The 17,251-nt window shown below is 39.0% G+C and overlaps 1 protein-coding gene across 1 annotated transcript in view; it reads left to right on the top strand.

Annotated features, from left to right (window-relative positions):
- LOC129748848 (zinc finger imprinted 3-like) overlaps positions 1 to 16,297 on the top strand; it is an 81,482-nt gene extending 65,185 nt beyond the window's left edge. Inside the window, exons 2-3 of the mRNA XM_055743614.1 lie at positions 14,156 to 14,486; positions 14,653 to 16,297. Coding sequence (XP_055599589.1) covers positions 14,156 to 14,486; positions 14,653 to 15,912 — 1,591 coding nt within the window. The 3' untranslated portion in view covers positions 15,913 to 16,297. The remainder of the gene's footprint in view (positions 1 to 14,155; positions 14,487 to 14,652) is intronic.
- Positions 16,298 to 17,251: the final 954 nt, after the last annotated feature.

Raw genomic sequence — 17,251 nt, 5'->3', positions numbered from 1 at the left:
ACGGCAAAATTATTATTATCATGCACGCTATCAACCTATTAAAGCCACATTGAGTCGAACGACACACCTATAAGTCCTAACAATAACCCAGAAGTGTCAATCTTTGCACTTCCCGCTGGAAGTAGAAGTTAGAATATTGTCCAACATCAACCATTACCACTTGTTCCGGGTGCTGCTGTCGGCTTTCCGATTCCCGGATAGTAACTTTTGATGTTCATACAAGATTTAAAAGCCGCGCCAGCCAGCACAATAAAACGGCATTACCCGGTAATCTTTTTATGGGCCCCGATGATGAGGGGAGTAAAATGACAAGCTCTTGGTTTCTACGTTTTTTCCCGGGTTCCGTTAAAGATGTTAGAAGGAATTCTTCTCACTTGCCACCTCCTTATTGTGGAAAACATTCAATGCGGGGGATCAACTCAATCCATCGTCGCATTTCTCGATGCCTCAATATGGTTCCAAGGGGTGGGAGGGTGGAAAAAGAACAACACCACCACATCGGATTAGGTTTCCCGGCCAGAAAGTTAGCGTAGCGCAAGAGTCAAGTGGGTAGCAGCAATGTCGGAAGGAAGTGGAATTTTCGACCCCGCAAAAGTGACTGGGAGGAGAGTTTTCTTGGGGGTATCGTTTGCACTTTTTTATCGCTGGATGCTGTTAAGGTGTAACACCGACGACGCCGTTTTGCTGAAGGAGGGCGATTTTTTTTCCCCGAGTAGCTGAGGTAGGCTCCCTTGAGTATTGTCTGAGCGAATCGTATCTTGCATCTGGAATTGCGATTTCTCTACGATTTCGTCGAAGGTAGTGGTGGTGAAAAAGAAAAAATATTGAGCCACCTTGCCAAAAACGAAGAGGAATGGTTCTCTTGAGGATCGCAGCTCGAGAAGAAAAACGGCAAATTTATGAAAAATCCAAACAATCACGGCGTCAATCGGCGTGCCGCTTGATGGATTTATTACTTCCTGAGGCGATATCGAATAATTGCAGGGGCGGATATTGATGATATGTAAAATCATTATTTAAGATTGGCAAATGGGACTGTAAGTCTCTATAATAAAGAAAAAAAAAATGGGACTGTTTTTTTTTTTTGCACCTTAAGCTGTTCATTTGAAAGGCAGAAAATGGATATGCTTGTCAATATCAAGAAATCTAAAATAAAACGTACGTTTTTTTTGAGTCTCCGAAGGTCTATCCATGAGCATTGAGGGTCAATTTTGTGTATCATTCATACCAGTTATAACATTTTATTTTTTAAAATTTTTAGTAATTTTTATTCGTCTTTTTTTTATTTCTAAAATATTTTATGTTCTACAATATAAGCTATTAAGCAATACGGAAATCTCCACCAAACCCAGTTACCATCGTAAAACTAGCAACAGAAGATCACCGGACTCCATAGGAAACATCTTTCGAATGCGACCCTTTTGTTATTATTTTCCCCTTCCTTAGTAGATTCATTTTAGTCGTTGAGTCACCGCGACTATTTTGGCCACACTAAATTCTGTGCTTTTTTCGTCCTTTTGCCGTTAACACTGAAGAACACTCACTCGCGAACAAGTGGAAAGCGTAGTTTCCCCTGGAAAACGTTTTTCCGACACGAAATTTCCCGCAACATTTTTCGTTCGCGCGACACGTTGTTTTGTTCGGTTTGTTTTTTGTTGTGTTTTACTTCGCACGGTGTACGCAAGCGGTACGTTATTCGACCAGGTTATTCAATGCGAAGTTGTGTTATCGTCTATCGCTGCTAAATTTCGTGCTTGCGAAGACTTTTGGAATTTGTTCGAATTTGCTTAGTGTCGACGTTATGACCAACACTAAGGAGAAAAAGCAGTGTGGAGAGTGCCAATTGGTGATTTACGACCTAGAGCCGATCGGATGTGGTTTTTGCGGCAATTTTTTCCACATTAGTCAGCAGTGCTGTGGATTTAATATCCGTCTCAACAGGGAGCTGTTTACGCAGGGTAAGGTGATTTTTATTTGTACTCCTTGTCGTACAGAACTCAACGGCCGAAGCATTCGCCGTTATATAGATGATCGCTGTTTAACGTAACGTGTACGTCTCGGTGGTCGAGTGGTTAGCGTGGTAAGACGGTAATCGCTAGGTCCACTGATGGCATGGGTTCGATTCCCATCTCGGTACTGGGTGTTAAATGTTAATCTTAAGTTGTCCACGTCATTTATTCAGTCTGTAAAGCCTAAATCGGCTAAGACGGTGTATGTCTTTTTATTTTTTTAACGGATCCTACTCCAAAAAGCGACTACCCTGGTAATGTCCTTGAAAAGCTCACTCACCAGCTGGACTTACTATCCAAAAAAGTCGACGATATGGCTCTGACTCAGAATGTAACTACAACTTCGTACGCTTTTCCTCCATTGAATGGGACTCCACAAACATTCCCATTACCGAACTTCAAGCGTCGCCGCGGGAATGATGGAATATCGCAGGTTTTTTCAACGATGACTGGAACAAATTCCGTTGACCTAAGCGACCTTTCAGTCCCGTTTATCGTACCTCCACCCCCTACACCCAAGTTCTGGCTGTACTTAGCTGGTCTTCAGCCCCAGATCACGGACGCAGACGTTGAAACAATAGTTTCTCGCTGCCTGGACTTCACCATGCCGGTAGAGGTGAAACGACTGCTTCCCAAAGGCGTAGACGGCTCCACTAGAAGATATGTTTCTTTCAAAATCGGACTGGATCCAGTGCACAAAAATGTCGCCTTGAGTCCTTTGACCTGACCTTCTGGAATACTCTTTCGAGAATTTGTGGACCAGCCAAAAAACTACAACCGGCGGCCTTTGACTCCTGTACCATCAGTTCAACGCATTCGGTCAGTTGGGGAACCGGCTACCCCGAATGTAGTGCCAATTACGCCCACGATCGGACCAGTTTCCTTGAGGTAGTCTCATCTAGTACCTTCGAGGATCGTGGGAATCATCTGGCTCCCACTTCAGCTGATAACGACGATGAGACCTCAGCTCTCTTGAGATTGTATTGCGACGCTTCACCGGTTCTGAGTGGATCAGACACAGGGTGTCGACTACCTGGAAAAACCTGGAAAATCAGGGAAAATCAGGGAATTCAATTTGCATCAGGGAAAATCAGGGAATATCAGGGAATTTTTCTACCAATCAGGGAAAAAATAATGATCCCGATTTTATTTGAAGAAATTGAAACGTTATAGTTTATTATCTGCTTAAAAATTTACTTCACTGTACGTTGCTCATGTATCGTTAGCCCTTTGATTTTTTGCGAACTGTATCCGGCAGTATGATGAAATACCTTTCACAAAAACCGCAGAACCAGGAACTGTGGAGCCCGGTGCTTCTAATAGCGTTGGAAATAATACGGAAATTCTTCTCATTGCTGAGAAATCGCCATCTGCCGTTCATCCTTATTCGCTTCCTTCTACCAGCAATGTTTCTTCTTCCTCGAGGATTATCGATAAATTTATGCTGAAAACCGATAGATACTACAAAAGCTGAGATTTGTTGGTGCCTGGAGACAGTCGTAAGTCATAAATCGCTGCGCGCCGCAGAAAAAGACACTGCCGTATTCAAGATGATGTTCACTGATAGCCAAATTGCGGACAAGATTCAACTTGATCGGGACAAAATCAGCTATACGCTGCTTTTTGGAATTGCTCCTTATTTTAGAACGGAACTCGACGATACCCTGCAGAACATAAACAATATCGTCGTTGGCTTTGATGAATCTCTAAACAAGACTACGAAAAATCGTTTGTTGCGGAAGTTGCGGATTACAAATTTTACATGGCGCATTCAAAGATGGTATTCGCGCTACTGGCTGGGATATTCTCAAATATCTGAGAGGAAGCTACAACCTGATGAAGGATGTACCTACCTACATGCCGTACAGCTGAATGAAAAATAAGTACAAAATAAATTCTGCACATGCCGCGCACTATATACACAGTATTCTAAAAGTACCGTGTTTCCGTTAAAGTTTTGCGCTCACTGTTGGTTAGAGAACGTGAGCGTTGCTCAGCGAGCAATAGTAATCACTCTACACATGAAAAAGTTTGTTGAAGGTGTTCAAAATGACAAGATAGAGCCGTCATCCGATTCATATCGAGACGTTGTTGCATGCCTCAAGGATCCGCTTCTTCTGGTCAAATTGGCTTTCTTACCACTTACAAGAATTTCAGTCGGACAGCCCGATAGTACCTTTTCTGTACAATTCGTTGAGTCAAATGGTTCGAGGGATAATGGAAAGATGAAGGTTGAGCAGCTGAAGAATATTAACCAGGTTCGTTTAACATATATTTTTATTTTTTCTGTAATACCGTAGACCGAGGTGAGATTGTTTTTTTTTCCTTCCAAAACATCTGATTTTCAACATGTTTGACATTAAAACAAGTTTGGCCTTACCTAAACATTCAAAACGATTTTACGCAGTTAGGGAACTTGTCACAATATTAGATTTTGCCTATAAGATTTAACCTTGAATTTGTTTAATTTAGGTTACAGTGTATGCAGGGAATGAAATAAAAAAAATCATCTACCATCGAAAGACATTGTTCTCGGATATGACGCTAAGAATGCTAGTAAAAAATATCTTAAGCTCAGCGAAAAGTAAGTTCTGAATTTTCGTATCGAATGCAAAGGAATGCTGATGGCAATTGTACTTAAGTTAATGAAGCGATCGCCATTAATTTATCCTCTGACCAAGGCCGCCTCTTGCCTTGATCCGGCAGTTATCAGCAGCTATACCAAATTGGCCAAAAAACGATTTGAGAAGACTTTAACTATATTGACAGATACTGGACGCGTTAGTGGATCCTCGGCAGATTTAGCAGTACGGCAGTATTCCGGAGTGAATGCCATAGGCGATAAATTTGATAATTATGACCGTAGCAAAGAAAGGCTGGATCATTTTTGAAGTGGAGTGCTAGCAAATGCCAAGTGTCCAGAATTCTTCAACATCGTCAAAATGATCTGCTGTCTTTCACATGGCAACGCGAATGTTGAACGTGGTTTTTTAGTAAATTCCGAATGTCTCTACGAAAATATGCTTGAAGAATCAGTGGTGGACGACAAATCTATGATGCTGGAGGGATAAAATCAGTCCAAATTTCCAACAAACTTATTCAGAGAGTTCGAAATTCACATGCTCTGTATTTGGAAGACAAAGATCGCCGCAAAAAGGAAGCTCTTGAATCAGATCAAACAAAGCTGATGAAGCGTCATCGAGAAGCGGAAGCAAAATCGCTTGAGGTGAAACGGAGCAAATTTTGGAAGACGCACAGAAAAAGGCTGATAGCTTGCAAGAGAAAATTGTTAATGCTGAAATCATAAGAATTTCTACAAGTGGATCCAAACTGGCTGACTTATCTTAAAATGTTTAATATCACAAATAATACTTCCATTAAAATTATCGTAATAAATTAGTATTCTAGACTCAAAGCTTTCCGTTCATTTATTTTCGGGGGAAATATATTTTTTATAACTTTAAGTTGCTTCCTCAGGTTGTTTTTCAAAACTGGAATTTTCTGGAAAAACGACTGGAAAATCAGGGAAAATCAGGGAATTTTATTACCAGATATGAGTCGACACCCTGAGACACTACTTGTTGGGTTTCTACACTGGGACGCAACGAACAAGGCACTTGGGAGACCTCAGAGCCCCTCGACTCAGTCGCGCAGCTTCCGGCCAGCGTCATCAGTCGTCCCAGCCCTGAGTTCGATTGTGGCGACGAGGTTCTCCAGCCTGCATCTTCAGGCAAGTATTCATCTGGTTATTCATCTGCCTCTCTAAAATAAGCTCGATTTGCTCTCCGGCAGACGACATACTCATCATCGGCGACTTCAATCTACCCGGTTTGAAATGGTGCTCCTCCCCAAGCGGCTTTTTATTTCCGGATCCTGCTCGTTCTTCATTCTCAGCATCCTCTAATATCTTCCTTGACTCCTTGAGCACCGCGACTCTACGACAGATCAACAAAATTGAAAATGAAAACGGCCGTATGCTTGATCTCTGCTTCGTGAACGAAGGGATCAAGAATCCGACGATCGAATCTGCTCCTGCTCCTCTGGTTAAAACTGTCCCGCATCATCCAGCCTTAGTGATTTCACTCGATATCACTAAAATACTTGGCTCAGAGGAAAAAACTGCGTCTTTCTATCACGATTTTAAGAACGTTGACTTCGAAGCCATATCCCTCGTCCTGCAATCAATTGATTGGGAGGCTGAGCTCGATTTTTCTAATCCCAATGCCGCTGCTGAGACGTTTGCGAACATCCTGAACTATATCATCGATCGCCATGTGCCGAAACGTAGCACGGCTACCAATCTACGGACCCCCTGGGTTACTGGAAGTCTTCGCAGACTTAAGACGGCTAAGCAGCGCGCACTACGCAACTACAACAAACACAAGTCCCTCTACACTAAGGACACATATCGCAAATTGAATTCTGCCTATAAGAAAGCCATCAAGCGTAGCTACCAGAATTATATTAATCGGTTACAACAGAATTTCAAGAGCAGCCCGAAATCTTTTTGGCAGCACGTGAAAAATCAGCGGAGAGAATCAGGGCTTCCGTCTCACATGTTCCTGAACAGCGACACAGGGAACTCTGATCCCGAAATTTGTGATCTATTTGCCGAGAAGTTCTCCAGCATTTTTACAACTGGATCCATTTCTCCTGAGCAACTGGCTAGAGCTGTGAGAAATATATTGCCTACACCTTCTTCGTTTAACGGTATCACAATCGACGATGCATCCATATCGAAAGCGACAGTTAAGCTGAAAAACTCTACATCTTTGGGCCCGGATGGTATACCTGCTACTTTTTTGAAGCGTTTTATGCCACTTTTGCTGTTTCCTATTTGGCATATTTTCCAATCATCGCTGGATGTTGGAATCTTTCCCTCACTATGGAAGGAAGCCTACATGTTTCCTGTTCACAAGAAGGGTGACAAGAGAGACGTTAACAACTACCGCGGAATTTCAGCTCTATGCGCGATGGCCAAATTGTTTGAATTGGTTATCCTGGATCCCATTAATTCGTTCTTCAAGCACCAACTTTCCAATGATCAACACGGGTTCATGCCTAAACGATCCACGACTACCAACTTACTCACCTTCACATCTTTTGTGCAAGACAGCTTTGCTATGAAAACCCAAACTGATGCCATATATACTGACCTTTCTGCTGCATTCGACAAGGTGAACCACGATATCGCTATCGCAAAGCTGGAACGTCTGGGTTTCTGTGGATCCCTTTTGCACTGGTTCCATAGTTACTTAACAGGTCGAAAGTTATCCGTTCGTATTAGTGACTCCTTTTCAAATCATTTTCTTGCCTGCTCCGGCGTGCCTCAAGGAAGTCATTTAGGACCACTAATTTTCGTGATATATTTTAATGACGTACTCTCGCTCCTTGACTGCAAAAAACTTGCATATGCATGCAACAGGACATCAATTTCCTGCAGCAGCAGTTCATTGTGTTTGCTCAATGGTGTGACCTGAACTGCCTGCCCCTGAATCGCAGTAAATGCTCGATCGTATCATTCTCTCGTAAGAGACACCCTCTTTATGCGCAGTACGCTCTCGGAGACGGAATCATTTCTCGGGTGGACCACATCAACGATCTGGGCGTTATTCTCGATCAACGGCTGGAGTTTAAGACTCACACAAACTACATCGTCGACAAAGCATCCAGAAACCTCGGATTCTTATTTCGCATGGCCAAAGACTTCAAAGACGTGTACTGCCTCAAGAGTCTTTACTGCTGTATAGTTCGTTCCATCCTCGAGTATGCTTCAGCTGTTTGGTGCCCTTTCTACCAGAATGGGGCTGAACGAATCGAGGCCATTCAGCGTCGTTTCATGCGGTATGCCCTACGTCATCTGAACTGGCATGACCCATTCCGTTTACCAAGTTACGAGAATCGCTGCCGCCTCATAAACCTAGATACGCTTCAAGCTCGCAGAAACGCTACGCGCGCTCTAGTTGTTGCTGATCTCTTAACGTCCAGAGTCGACTGTCCTGTTTTGCTGGAGGCCATTCCTCTCAGCGTGCGTCCCCGAGGATTGAGAAACCAGCTTTTGCAGCTCTATGTACCTATTCGTCTCAACAACTACGGAGCGAACAGCGCATTTATCGGCATATTGAAAACGTTCAACCGCTTTTCTGAGCATTTCGACTTCGATGTTTCGAGGAACGTGTTCCGGACAAAAATTTTAACTGTTTCAAGAACTGTATAGACCTGTGTTAATTTTTTATCTTGTATTGTTATTATCTACTATTAAGTTATCATTAGGATCTACATATGATCCGTTGATTTTATTCTAATAAACAAATAAACAAATAACCTAGATGGTTAAGTGTTAAGTTTTAAGATATACCCGGCAAAATTAAACTTTGTTAAAGTAGAAAGCCCAATAAAATTAGTTGTAAATATAAGCTTTTTTGTCAAACAATATTTTCTCAGAGGTAAAAATTACTCGCTGGCTAGAAAAATAATAAATTTTCATACTTTAATATAATTATTGCTTATACAATACGCTTTTAACGAAAAAAAATTACCGAATGTTTTTAATCCCTCTTATCCCCATTTATGAAATTAGCTCTAAACACTTGGCACCTAGAATATAAGTAAATTTTAAAGACCTGTGTATTTAACACACAGTATAACGCCTTAACGTATGCAAACAACTGAATACTGGCGAAATCACTTGGCCTATCTCGTCACTTTGGCCTTGAATTCGATTTATTTTATTATTATTACAAAAATAAGTCGTGAACACAAACAAATTTCTCCGAGAATCGGCATGAATCTAGTCAATTTCACATTTGACAATTTTGCGTCACGAAACGTCATGTACCGTTTTATATTCAAATGTTAGGGAATTTCATCCTGAGCACCCACCATGCATGCTGAATTGCATTTTTTGCGCTAACAAGCAATTAGCAATGAGCAATTTACGGAGGGTCATTTTTACAACCCAGAGATGAAAATTTTTCGAAAAAGGACCACGATGGTAAAACGAAAACCGAGATCAGGATATTTTTTCTTCTTGAACCAATCAGAATTATTTTTAAAAAAGATTTTGAATAAAATATGATTTTCTGATATGGTTGTGCATTTGTTGTGCAATTAATCTCATTAAAAAAGTTATAAGTATGAAGCTTTGTGATTTGAATTTTGAAATATTTTTAACTAAGATAAAGCATACATGGGCAAAATTCTGGTGAATTCCATGTACCCTTGAAAAGAAAACTGTTCTATTCAGATATTTTCTAAGTGTTCATTATCAGTAACAAACATATTCGTTTATGAAAGCAAATACAACGGTCCTTTTATAACGATTAATTTCAGAATGCAAATCTTCAAAATTTGGAATTTATGAGACATGGGTTTTAAGGGTTAAAAAATCAAAATTGAGCCAAAAATTTCACTATACGTTTTTCGTGGCGTTCTTTCAATAATTGAACATTGAAACAAATATTTTATTGAATTTCATTTTGTTAGGTAAGACTTTTGACCATCGAATTTACAGCACTGTGCGATTTCAAGCATAGGCGGCAAAACTTTTTCAACACATGAAATCTTTAAAAAAAAATGTTTTCATGTCAAATTTAGCTGCCTTTTAAAATTCGGACCAACAATGTATCAAATTGTTTTTCACGAATCATTTCGATCCTATTGACTAAATTTTTTGGGACAGGCCCTGTGCAGGTTTTAAAATTACAAGTTGTTTTCGAGATTTATTTTTGGTTATATCGGGAAAAATTAAGCAAATTCCTTGGCTAGTATTTTTCAATTCAAGAATGTTTCGTAAAATGGATAAAAAGTCTCTTGTTTTCAACACTTAAAATTGATCCATAAATATAGAATATAAAATGTTTATCAACATCTGCAACAGCAAGGTATGATTCAACATTTGTATACCACAACACTTATTACATTTTTATTTTAATATAATGTAATAAAGTTATCATTTAATGAAAACAAAATGATGATAGCTTAGTTTCTCACATCGTGAGATAGTTTTTTAAAGTTTTTGATTCTCATAGAAAATTTTAAAAAATTGAGTAGGGTAACGACTTATTTTGGACCAGGGGACCTAGTTTGGACCACCTCTTCCAGCTCTCTTATAAAGCAACTAATAATGAAAAAAATAAGTGCACTACATTAAGTGCCCAGGCTTCAACAATAATTGCTAAAAAATTTTATGATTATTTGATTTATAAGAGAGCTCGACAAGGTTGTCTAAAATTGGTCCTCTGGTCCAAAATAAGTCCGTTACCCTAGTAGATGTACAAATTTCTACATTTGTCGATCCCGTAAAAAACTTTACCCACTATGATGGATTGGCTCAATGATATCACCTACAAACTTCACACTGCTTTCATCGTCCTATACCAACACTGTTGGTGTAAAAATATTTTTATTAGTCAGTTACCAGTCTGCACTCAAATACATCAAAACGAAAATCAAGATCCACCTTTTAAATCTCGTTTTCGTATGCTGGAATATGACTGTACGCGTTTGTTAATTTCAAAATTACATCCATCCAAACATCGATTTATATGATTCCAGCCAAGAATTCTGTGTGGTATTTTTTACCCCTAAATGTATGCAGCACTGGGAATTTTGATGTTTCTAGACGATGTTCTTAGATTAATTATCTATTTAACATTATTTGAATGGTATTTCTTATTTTGAATATTTCCAACTTGGTACGTTTTATCTGAACGAACGAAAACAAATAGCGAAACATCAAATCTACTGAATGAATTTATCTCGATGGTGGGACTGTACAAATACCATTCTCAAAAGGACGAGATTCAATTTAAAATTTGTTTTTTTTCTAAACTTGCTCACCCCTTAGCTATATCAATTCTTCTCATATAACTTCTATAAAACATCAATCGATTTGTTGGTACAAATTAACCTTATGTCAGCCATCATAATTAACATCCCAAAATTTGTAACCCCCTTGTCAGATTCCTTCGACGCAAAGTTTCTCGTTCGCTTCCCCCCTATCTGTGGCCGATGATTTATGGTCTATCAGCTGGGCCCATCGAAATCGGCGAATAGTCCTGTATCGTCCTTTTTCGCTACCCTTCCCTCCGTCTGCCACGTTGTTGGAGGGTGTGATTACGAGGACCAGAACCAAGAATGATACATAATTTACTGCTGTCGATATTGCACATTCCAGGCAGTGTGTGAGCGCCTAGCCTGGCTTCCCGTTGAATTATGGAGGAATTTTTCATCTTAATTTTTTTTTTGCTCAGCATCTTGGAGCGTCCCATTTGTGGATCGTCGGAGAAAAAAAAGGGTGCGATTTTATTTGCTATTCGCTGGGAGGGGTTAAATCCAATAATTTGTCGTTTTTTGGTACTACAGAGCCTGTCGTCTTATTAGAGCATTAAGGATTTTTTTCTCTCATCGTCATTCGACACGATGGCCCTTTAATTTAGCCTGGACTAAAACGCATTCTATTTTTGAGGGTTGACTTTAGACCTTTTGTTAATTAGTGAAATGGCAAGTGTTACGGGGAGGAATTTGAATTTTTTTAGCTTCACTGGGCAAATGCAAATTAGATCAGACGAAAGCTATAAAATTTAACTGCTTACAAGGAAAAAGGCGGAATAAGAATATTCATTTGTGAACTGTAAGCATAAAATGAATGTTTCATTAGTTTTATTTTAATGATATTTTTTTAATTATTATTTTAAATCAAACAGAAAACATCATCGATTCAATAAAAAAAATTTTGATTTTGCATTATTTCCATACATACCTCCTCTTTTGATGAATCTAGTGAGTCTGCTAGCTCAGTCGCACCAAACCGTTTCCGCTTTTTCTGAAACTCTCAGTAAACCCCTTCATGCTAAAACGTTCATAAATAATCAAGTTTTGCTACTCGAAAAAATTGCTCCCTCGCGACATTTTGATCATGCTAAGCAGCAAGAACGCACAAAAAAACAGAAGGAAACCTGCAAAATACACAACTCAGCCAATTATTATAAACACTGTAATCATCTTGTTCTGCGCACTTTAGTTGCCACCTCCGCTGCCAGAATCGTAAATATAAAACCCGCGAAACAAAAAAAGGAGTCACTCAATGTGCCGTACGAATAAATTTCAGCTTGTTTTATTTGAAAAAGATGTACCCATAAATATTCCATCTGCTTTCTCCTGGTGCTGTTGCTGGAGAAAATTTGTGTTCCAGAGGTGCAATTTAGAATGCAGAACAGGTCCCCTAAGGTTTCGGGGATTATTTTTTTTTCTTCACGCAGATGAACGTCTGTCGCATCAAAGGGAGGAACAGCGTTTTTCACATGCAAATTATGGCGAATCAATTTGCAATGAAGGAAAGTGGATCTTTTTTTTGAAAATCGAGTGCTCAATATTATCTGTAAGATTACTCGCAGAAATAGCATTTTTTGATTTTATATCAAAAATCAATAGACATTCAACATTTGTGAAGTGCGCTTTTTATTTATTGTACTGAAAAATGTATGAAATGTCGAGATCTGGTGTTATCTCGAAAATACATTATGGCTAATAATCGACTTTCATGGACTTAGTCGATTTTCTGAACAACGACCGGTTTTCCGAAAAACGAATAAATGTACTTTCGTCAATTTTTTTTAAAATTAGATCTATAGTTAGGGGAGAGTGGGGATACTTGATCCCCTTTACTTATTTTCACCATATCTTTTTGGAAAAATTTAGTAACTCGCCGTCTTTGACATTTTCTGATAGCTTGTAACTTCAAGTTTCTATACTCCAAAAATTAGAACGATACTTGAACCCGTTGATGATCAAGAAGCATTTTCGTGGGAGTAAAAAAAATGCGATTTTTATGAAGTTAGGGGAGACTTGATCCCCTATTGAAGGAGACTTGATCTTTTACTCAGGAAGCCCTAATCCTTGTATAAAAATCAAACAAAACCCCAAGATAGAATGTTAATTGACTATTGTGGTCATGTTTGTTCTCATTTCACAATTTATAGCTGACAGAAGAAGAAAATTCTATAACTTCGTCTCCGCTAATAACATTGCATACTTAAAGGCGCTATTTTTATAATTAAGAAAAAAAATGATTATTTTAGCCCTTTTCTTCAAAAAATTATTTGATAAATATAAATTTTTTGATAAATATTAGTAATGTCGTAATCAGCAATGATAACGATCAATTCAGAAGAAGAATATGACGATTTTAACTCTAGGGATCAATTGTACCCATAATCAACATTTCAGAAAACTTTTTTCTAAAAAAAGTTGAGAGTTTTCTATTGCTTTGAAAATATGGCATTATGAAGTTTATATCACGCTCGAACGATTGATATGTTGGAACAAATATTTTTTTCATAATTTTTCCATGTAAGGAACATTTTAAAGTGATGCAAAAAGATCTTCAAGTTACACTTTGTGAAATTTTTCAAACAAAGTTCAATTACGCGAAGAATTATTTTGTTAAAAAATTTTAAACTGCAAGCATTGTTATTTTGCTCATTTTGGCACATTTTTCTAGAACATTTGATCTTCGTAAGACATTCCAGTTTCGAGATACAGCTAAGGAATCAAATATCCCCAGGAATCAAGTATCCTCATTCTCCCCTACATATTACTTATTCAAACTTACGGTTTTGTAATTTTTAAAGTATTTTGAGGCATTTTACGCCTATGAAAGTTTAAGTTGTATGTATCAAAATTTGCTGAAATTCCTAAAAATCTTACATGTCAATAACCAATGGGAAACCGTTCTTCTTGATTTATTTCAATTTGAGGTTGCAAAATGTTCACTTTCCATCGGTGTATAATTCCTTCCAACGAAAATATTGGCTGTCAAGGCGTGCCTAATGGGTTTTAGGGATTCCCCGAAGGCTTCAAGTAACACAATATTGCTATCCTGAAAATAGATGACAAAATTATACAACTAGGTACTTTCATTTCGACGAAGCTTTCTGTTATTGGCCAAAAAAACTTATCAAGGGAAACACTTTTATCCTTCCTCAACCGCCTAAATCTATCGCTACCCCAAGACCGGCGATTCAGTTCGAAATGTTATTAAACTTATATCCTTAAATGGTTTCTGATGGTCATTTCATATGTGTGTCATATTTCATTTTTAGCTCATTTTTTTCCTTTTTCTTTTCCCTTCATCCCTCACACAGGCTGTACCTCGTTTACGTGCCATACTCGACAGCGTCGTCCAGTTCAGTTGAGTACGCACCTGCTGCTTCTGCTGGCTCGTTCGGTCAGTTCAGTACGCTCGATTATGCGGCCACCGTGGAAATTGTTAGCGACATTCTCCGGGCGGAGGGCCAGGGAGAGGCTGACCGGAGAAAGGAAAGCGAGCCCTCGTCCGGTGATGGCCGGCTGCTGACACATTCGGAGCAACATTCTGCCATGCTGGGGGAGGAAAATAAAGTGATGAAAATTGCTCCCGGCAGAAATGGTCACGCGGATATGCTGCTGTCGCAAAGCTGGATTGCTCGGGAAGAGGTGAGATTGAATGCGACTTTCTTTAATTGACGTAAACTCTCAGTTTTGAAATTGAATGTCACGATTAGCTTACAAATTTTAATTCAATCTTCTGACTTTTGGACTATTCATCACTCTTTTTATAGTAGATTTTTAATATCAATTTAATCTTTTCTTTTTCTAACAGATTCCATCAACATGCCCACAATCTCCTGCAAGCGACGAAGGTCGATCAGAAAGTTACGAGTCCTGCCAGTTCCACTACGACTCGCTAGAATCATTCTACCCTCAACTGGATCGCGTATCCAAAGTCAATCCGGATACCATAATCGAAGATTCGTTGTCCTCCTCCGTTTCCTCCTCGGCATCTTCTAGCATCGATGAAGGAATAGGTCTCAGTGATTATTCCGTGGACGAACAGGATACAAATAACAACACCAACAGCGTCAACTGCAAAGGCGTCCAAAATTGTCGGTCGGGGGACATTAATTCTGCTCTTATCAAGAGTAAGAAAAAGCGGAAACCCGCCAGCAATAAATCATATCAATGCGAAATGTGCGAGGAAAGATTCGAGAAGAAAAAATTGCTCCGAGAACATCTTGGCAAACGACATCCGGGTCAGAACGCGAACCGATGTGACATCTGCGGCAAAACGTTCAAACTCCGTTCCAATCTTAGGCAACACTCGAGGATCCACACGGGCGAGCGGCCTTTCCGGTGCGACATCTGCGGCAAGACTTTTGTCCAAGGGAGTGCGCTAACGGTCCACAAAGAACTACACAAGGATCAAAAGGAATACCAGTGTGAAGTTTGCAACAAAGATTTCAAGTCCAAGTTTGCCTTCAAAAAGCATGAGAAAGTGCACGAAGGGCTTCGTCCCTTTATCTGTGATGTATGTGGGAAATCGTTTACACAATCCTGCAATTTGAAAGCCCACCTCCAACTTCATAGTGGGAACCATGCCTTCAAATGTGGCACGTGCTTCAAAACTTTCCGATTCAAATCGCACTACGAGGACCATCTAATGACTCACACCAAAGACAAAAAGTTCTCCTGCGATAAATGTGGCCGGACGTTTGCTTACAAGAACTCATACCAAAGGCACATGCTGCACATCCACCGGGAGCAGGAAGAGCCGGAACATCGCTGCACCGTTTGTGGCAAAACTTTCCTAAAACTAAGCCATCTAACATTCCACAAAAAGTCCCAACACAGTCCCAATCCGTTAATGTGCAATATTTGTGGCTTGGAGTTTGAGAAAGAAAGCACCTTTTTGAAACACCAGGAAACTGTGCACGGATCCGATTTGGGCCCTTTCAAGTGTGTCATCTGTAGCGAATCCTTCGAGGAAGAACGCGACCTGACGACACACTTTGAACTACACGAAGCCGACGATTGTCCCTTCCAGTGTGGGATGTGTGGAATCCTAAACCTGAGTCAGGCCTAATTAGGCAAAGCAAGCAGCAGGGAAATAACCCTTTCCACTCTTCCCTCAATAAAAGTCTCCACGAACCAAAACGAAACGTGTAGGAATATTCGGGCGAATGTATTCTTTATGCATTCCCAGATAAGAAAACCTCGCACGTAGGAACGCAAAGAGACAAAACAGTGTTGTGATATGTGTAAAATATAAATTAGATCAAAAAGGCAAAACCTTTCTCTCCTGGAGAAGAAACATCGTTAAGATTAGGATAAGATTATTTTTAATTATGCTTTCCCAAAAGAGGATCCCTAGATACACCCAAAAAAGTATCCTCAAAACAGCTCTCGGGGCAATAATAATTTCATAAATTAAAACTGCAATAAAGAGATCCATATTAGTCATGTCTATGGAAGACCGTAATGTAAAACCGGTTTATTTCAATTTAATAAGGTTTATCTGGTGTATTTTTGTTTCGTTGTGATATCACATCCCTTGAAATTATTCTTGTTCCCCGAATTGGTCAGATATCTTTGTAAAATTGTTGCGATTTTTTTATATAGTCAAGACGAGAGATTCAACCAAACACATCTTCAAATATTAATTATTTTAAAGAAATCGTCCTTCTTTATTACTAAACCACCATGATTTTGAGTAAATCTTTATTGCTTTAAACGCTTGAAGAAAGTTGGTTTAAAAATTTTCAGGAAATTATAGCACTGGCACTATCGAATATACTGGTGAATATCGTCCGGTAAAGAGAATACCGAAAAATTATTGGTTTCTCCAGTTATTTTTAATTTTTTATATTTAGAAAAAGGGATAACTTCAACAAACTTTGATTTTAATGAATAATCGAATGAAAACGTATGTTATAGTAAAGTATTTTTTAAATAAATTTTTTAAGCCATTTCGCATAAAAACATCAATTGCAGTAATTTCGTGGTCTGTTCAAACTTATTAACATAATAATATTGCATACATTCAGTGGTAAAAAAATACTACAAAAAATTCTACTAGCTGGAATCATAAATACAAATATTTGGAGGAATGAAATTTCAATGTCGACAAATGCGTGATGCAAAACAATCATATTCGAGCATATGGAAACGAGAGTCTTTTTAATTTGCATTTTGTTGCATCTTACCCCAAGCAGGTAACTGAATTATAAAAAAAATTTACACCAACAGAAATAGGATGATTAAACCAGTCAAAAGTGTGTAGGTGATATCATTAAACAACTCCGTCATACTGGGTAAAGTTTTTCGTGGCATCGAAAAATGCTAAAATTTGTATGGGAGAGTGGGGAATCATGGGCCACTTTTTTTCGTTCTTCCATAACTTCTTTATGATAAAAGATAAGATG

This window comes from Uranotaenia lowii, chromosome 2 (genome assembly GCF_029784155.1).
Source record: "Uranotaenia lowii strain MFRU-FL chromosome 2, ASM2978415v1, whole genome shotgun sequence".
Lineage (NCBI taxonomy): Eukaryota > Metazoa > Arthropoda > Insecta > Diptera > Culicidae > Uranotaenia > Uranotaenia lowii.
This window is presented reverse-complemented; position numbering and strand designations above follow the sequence as displayed.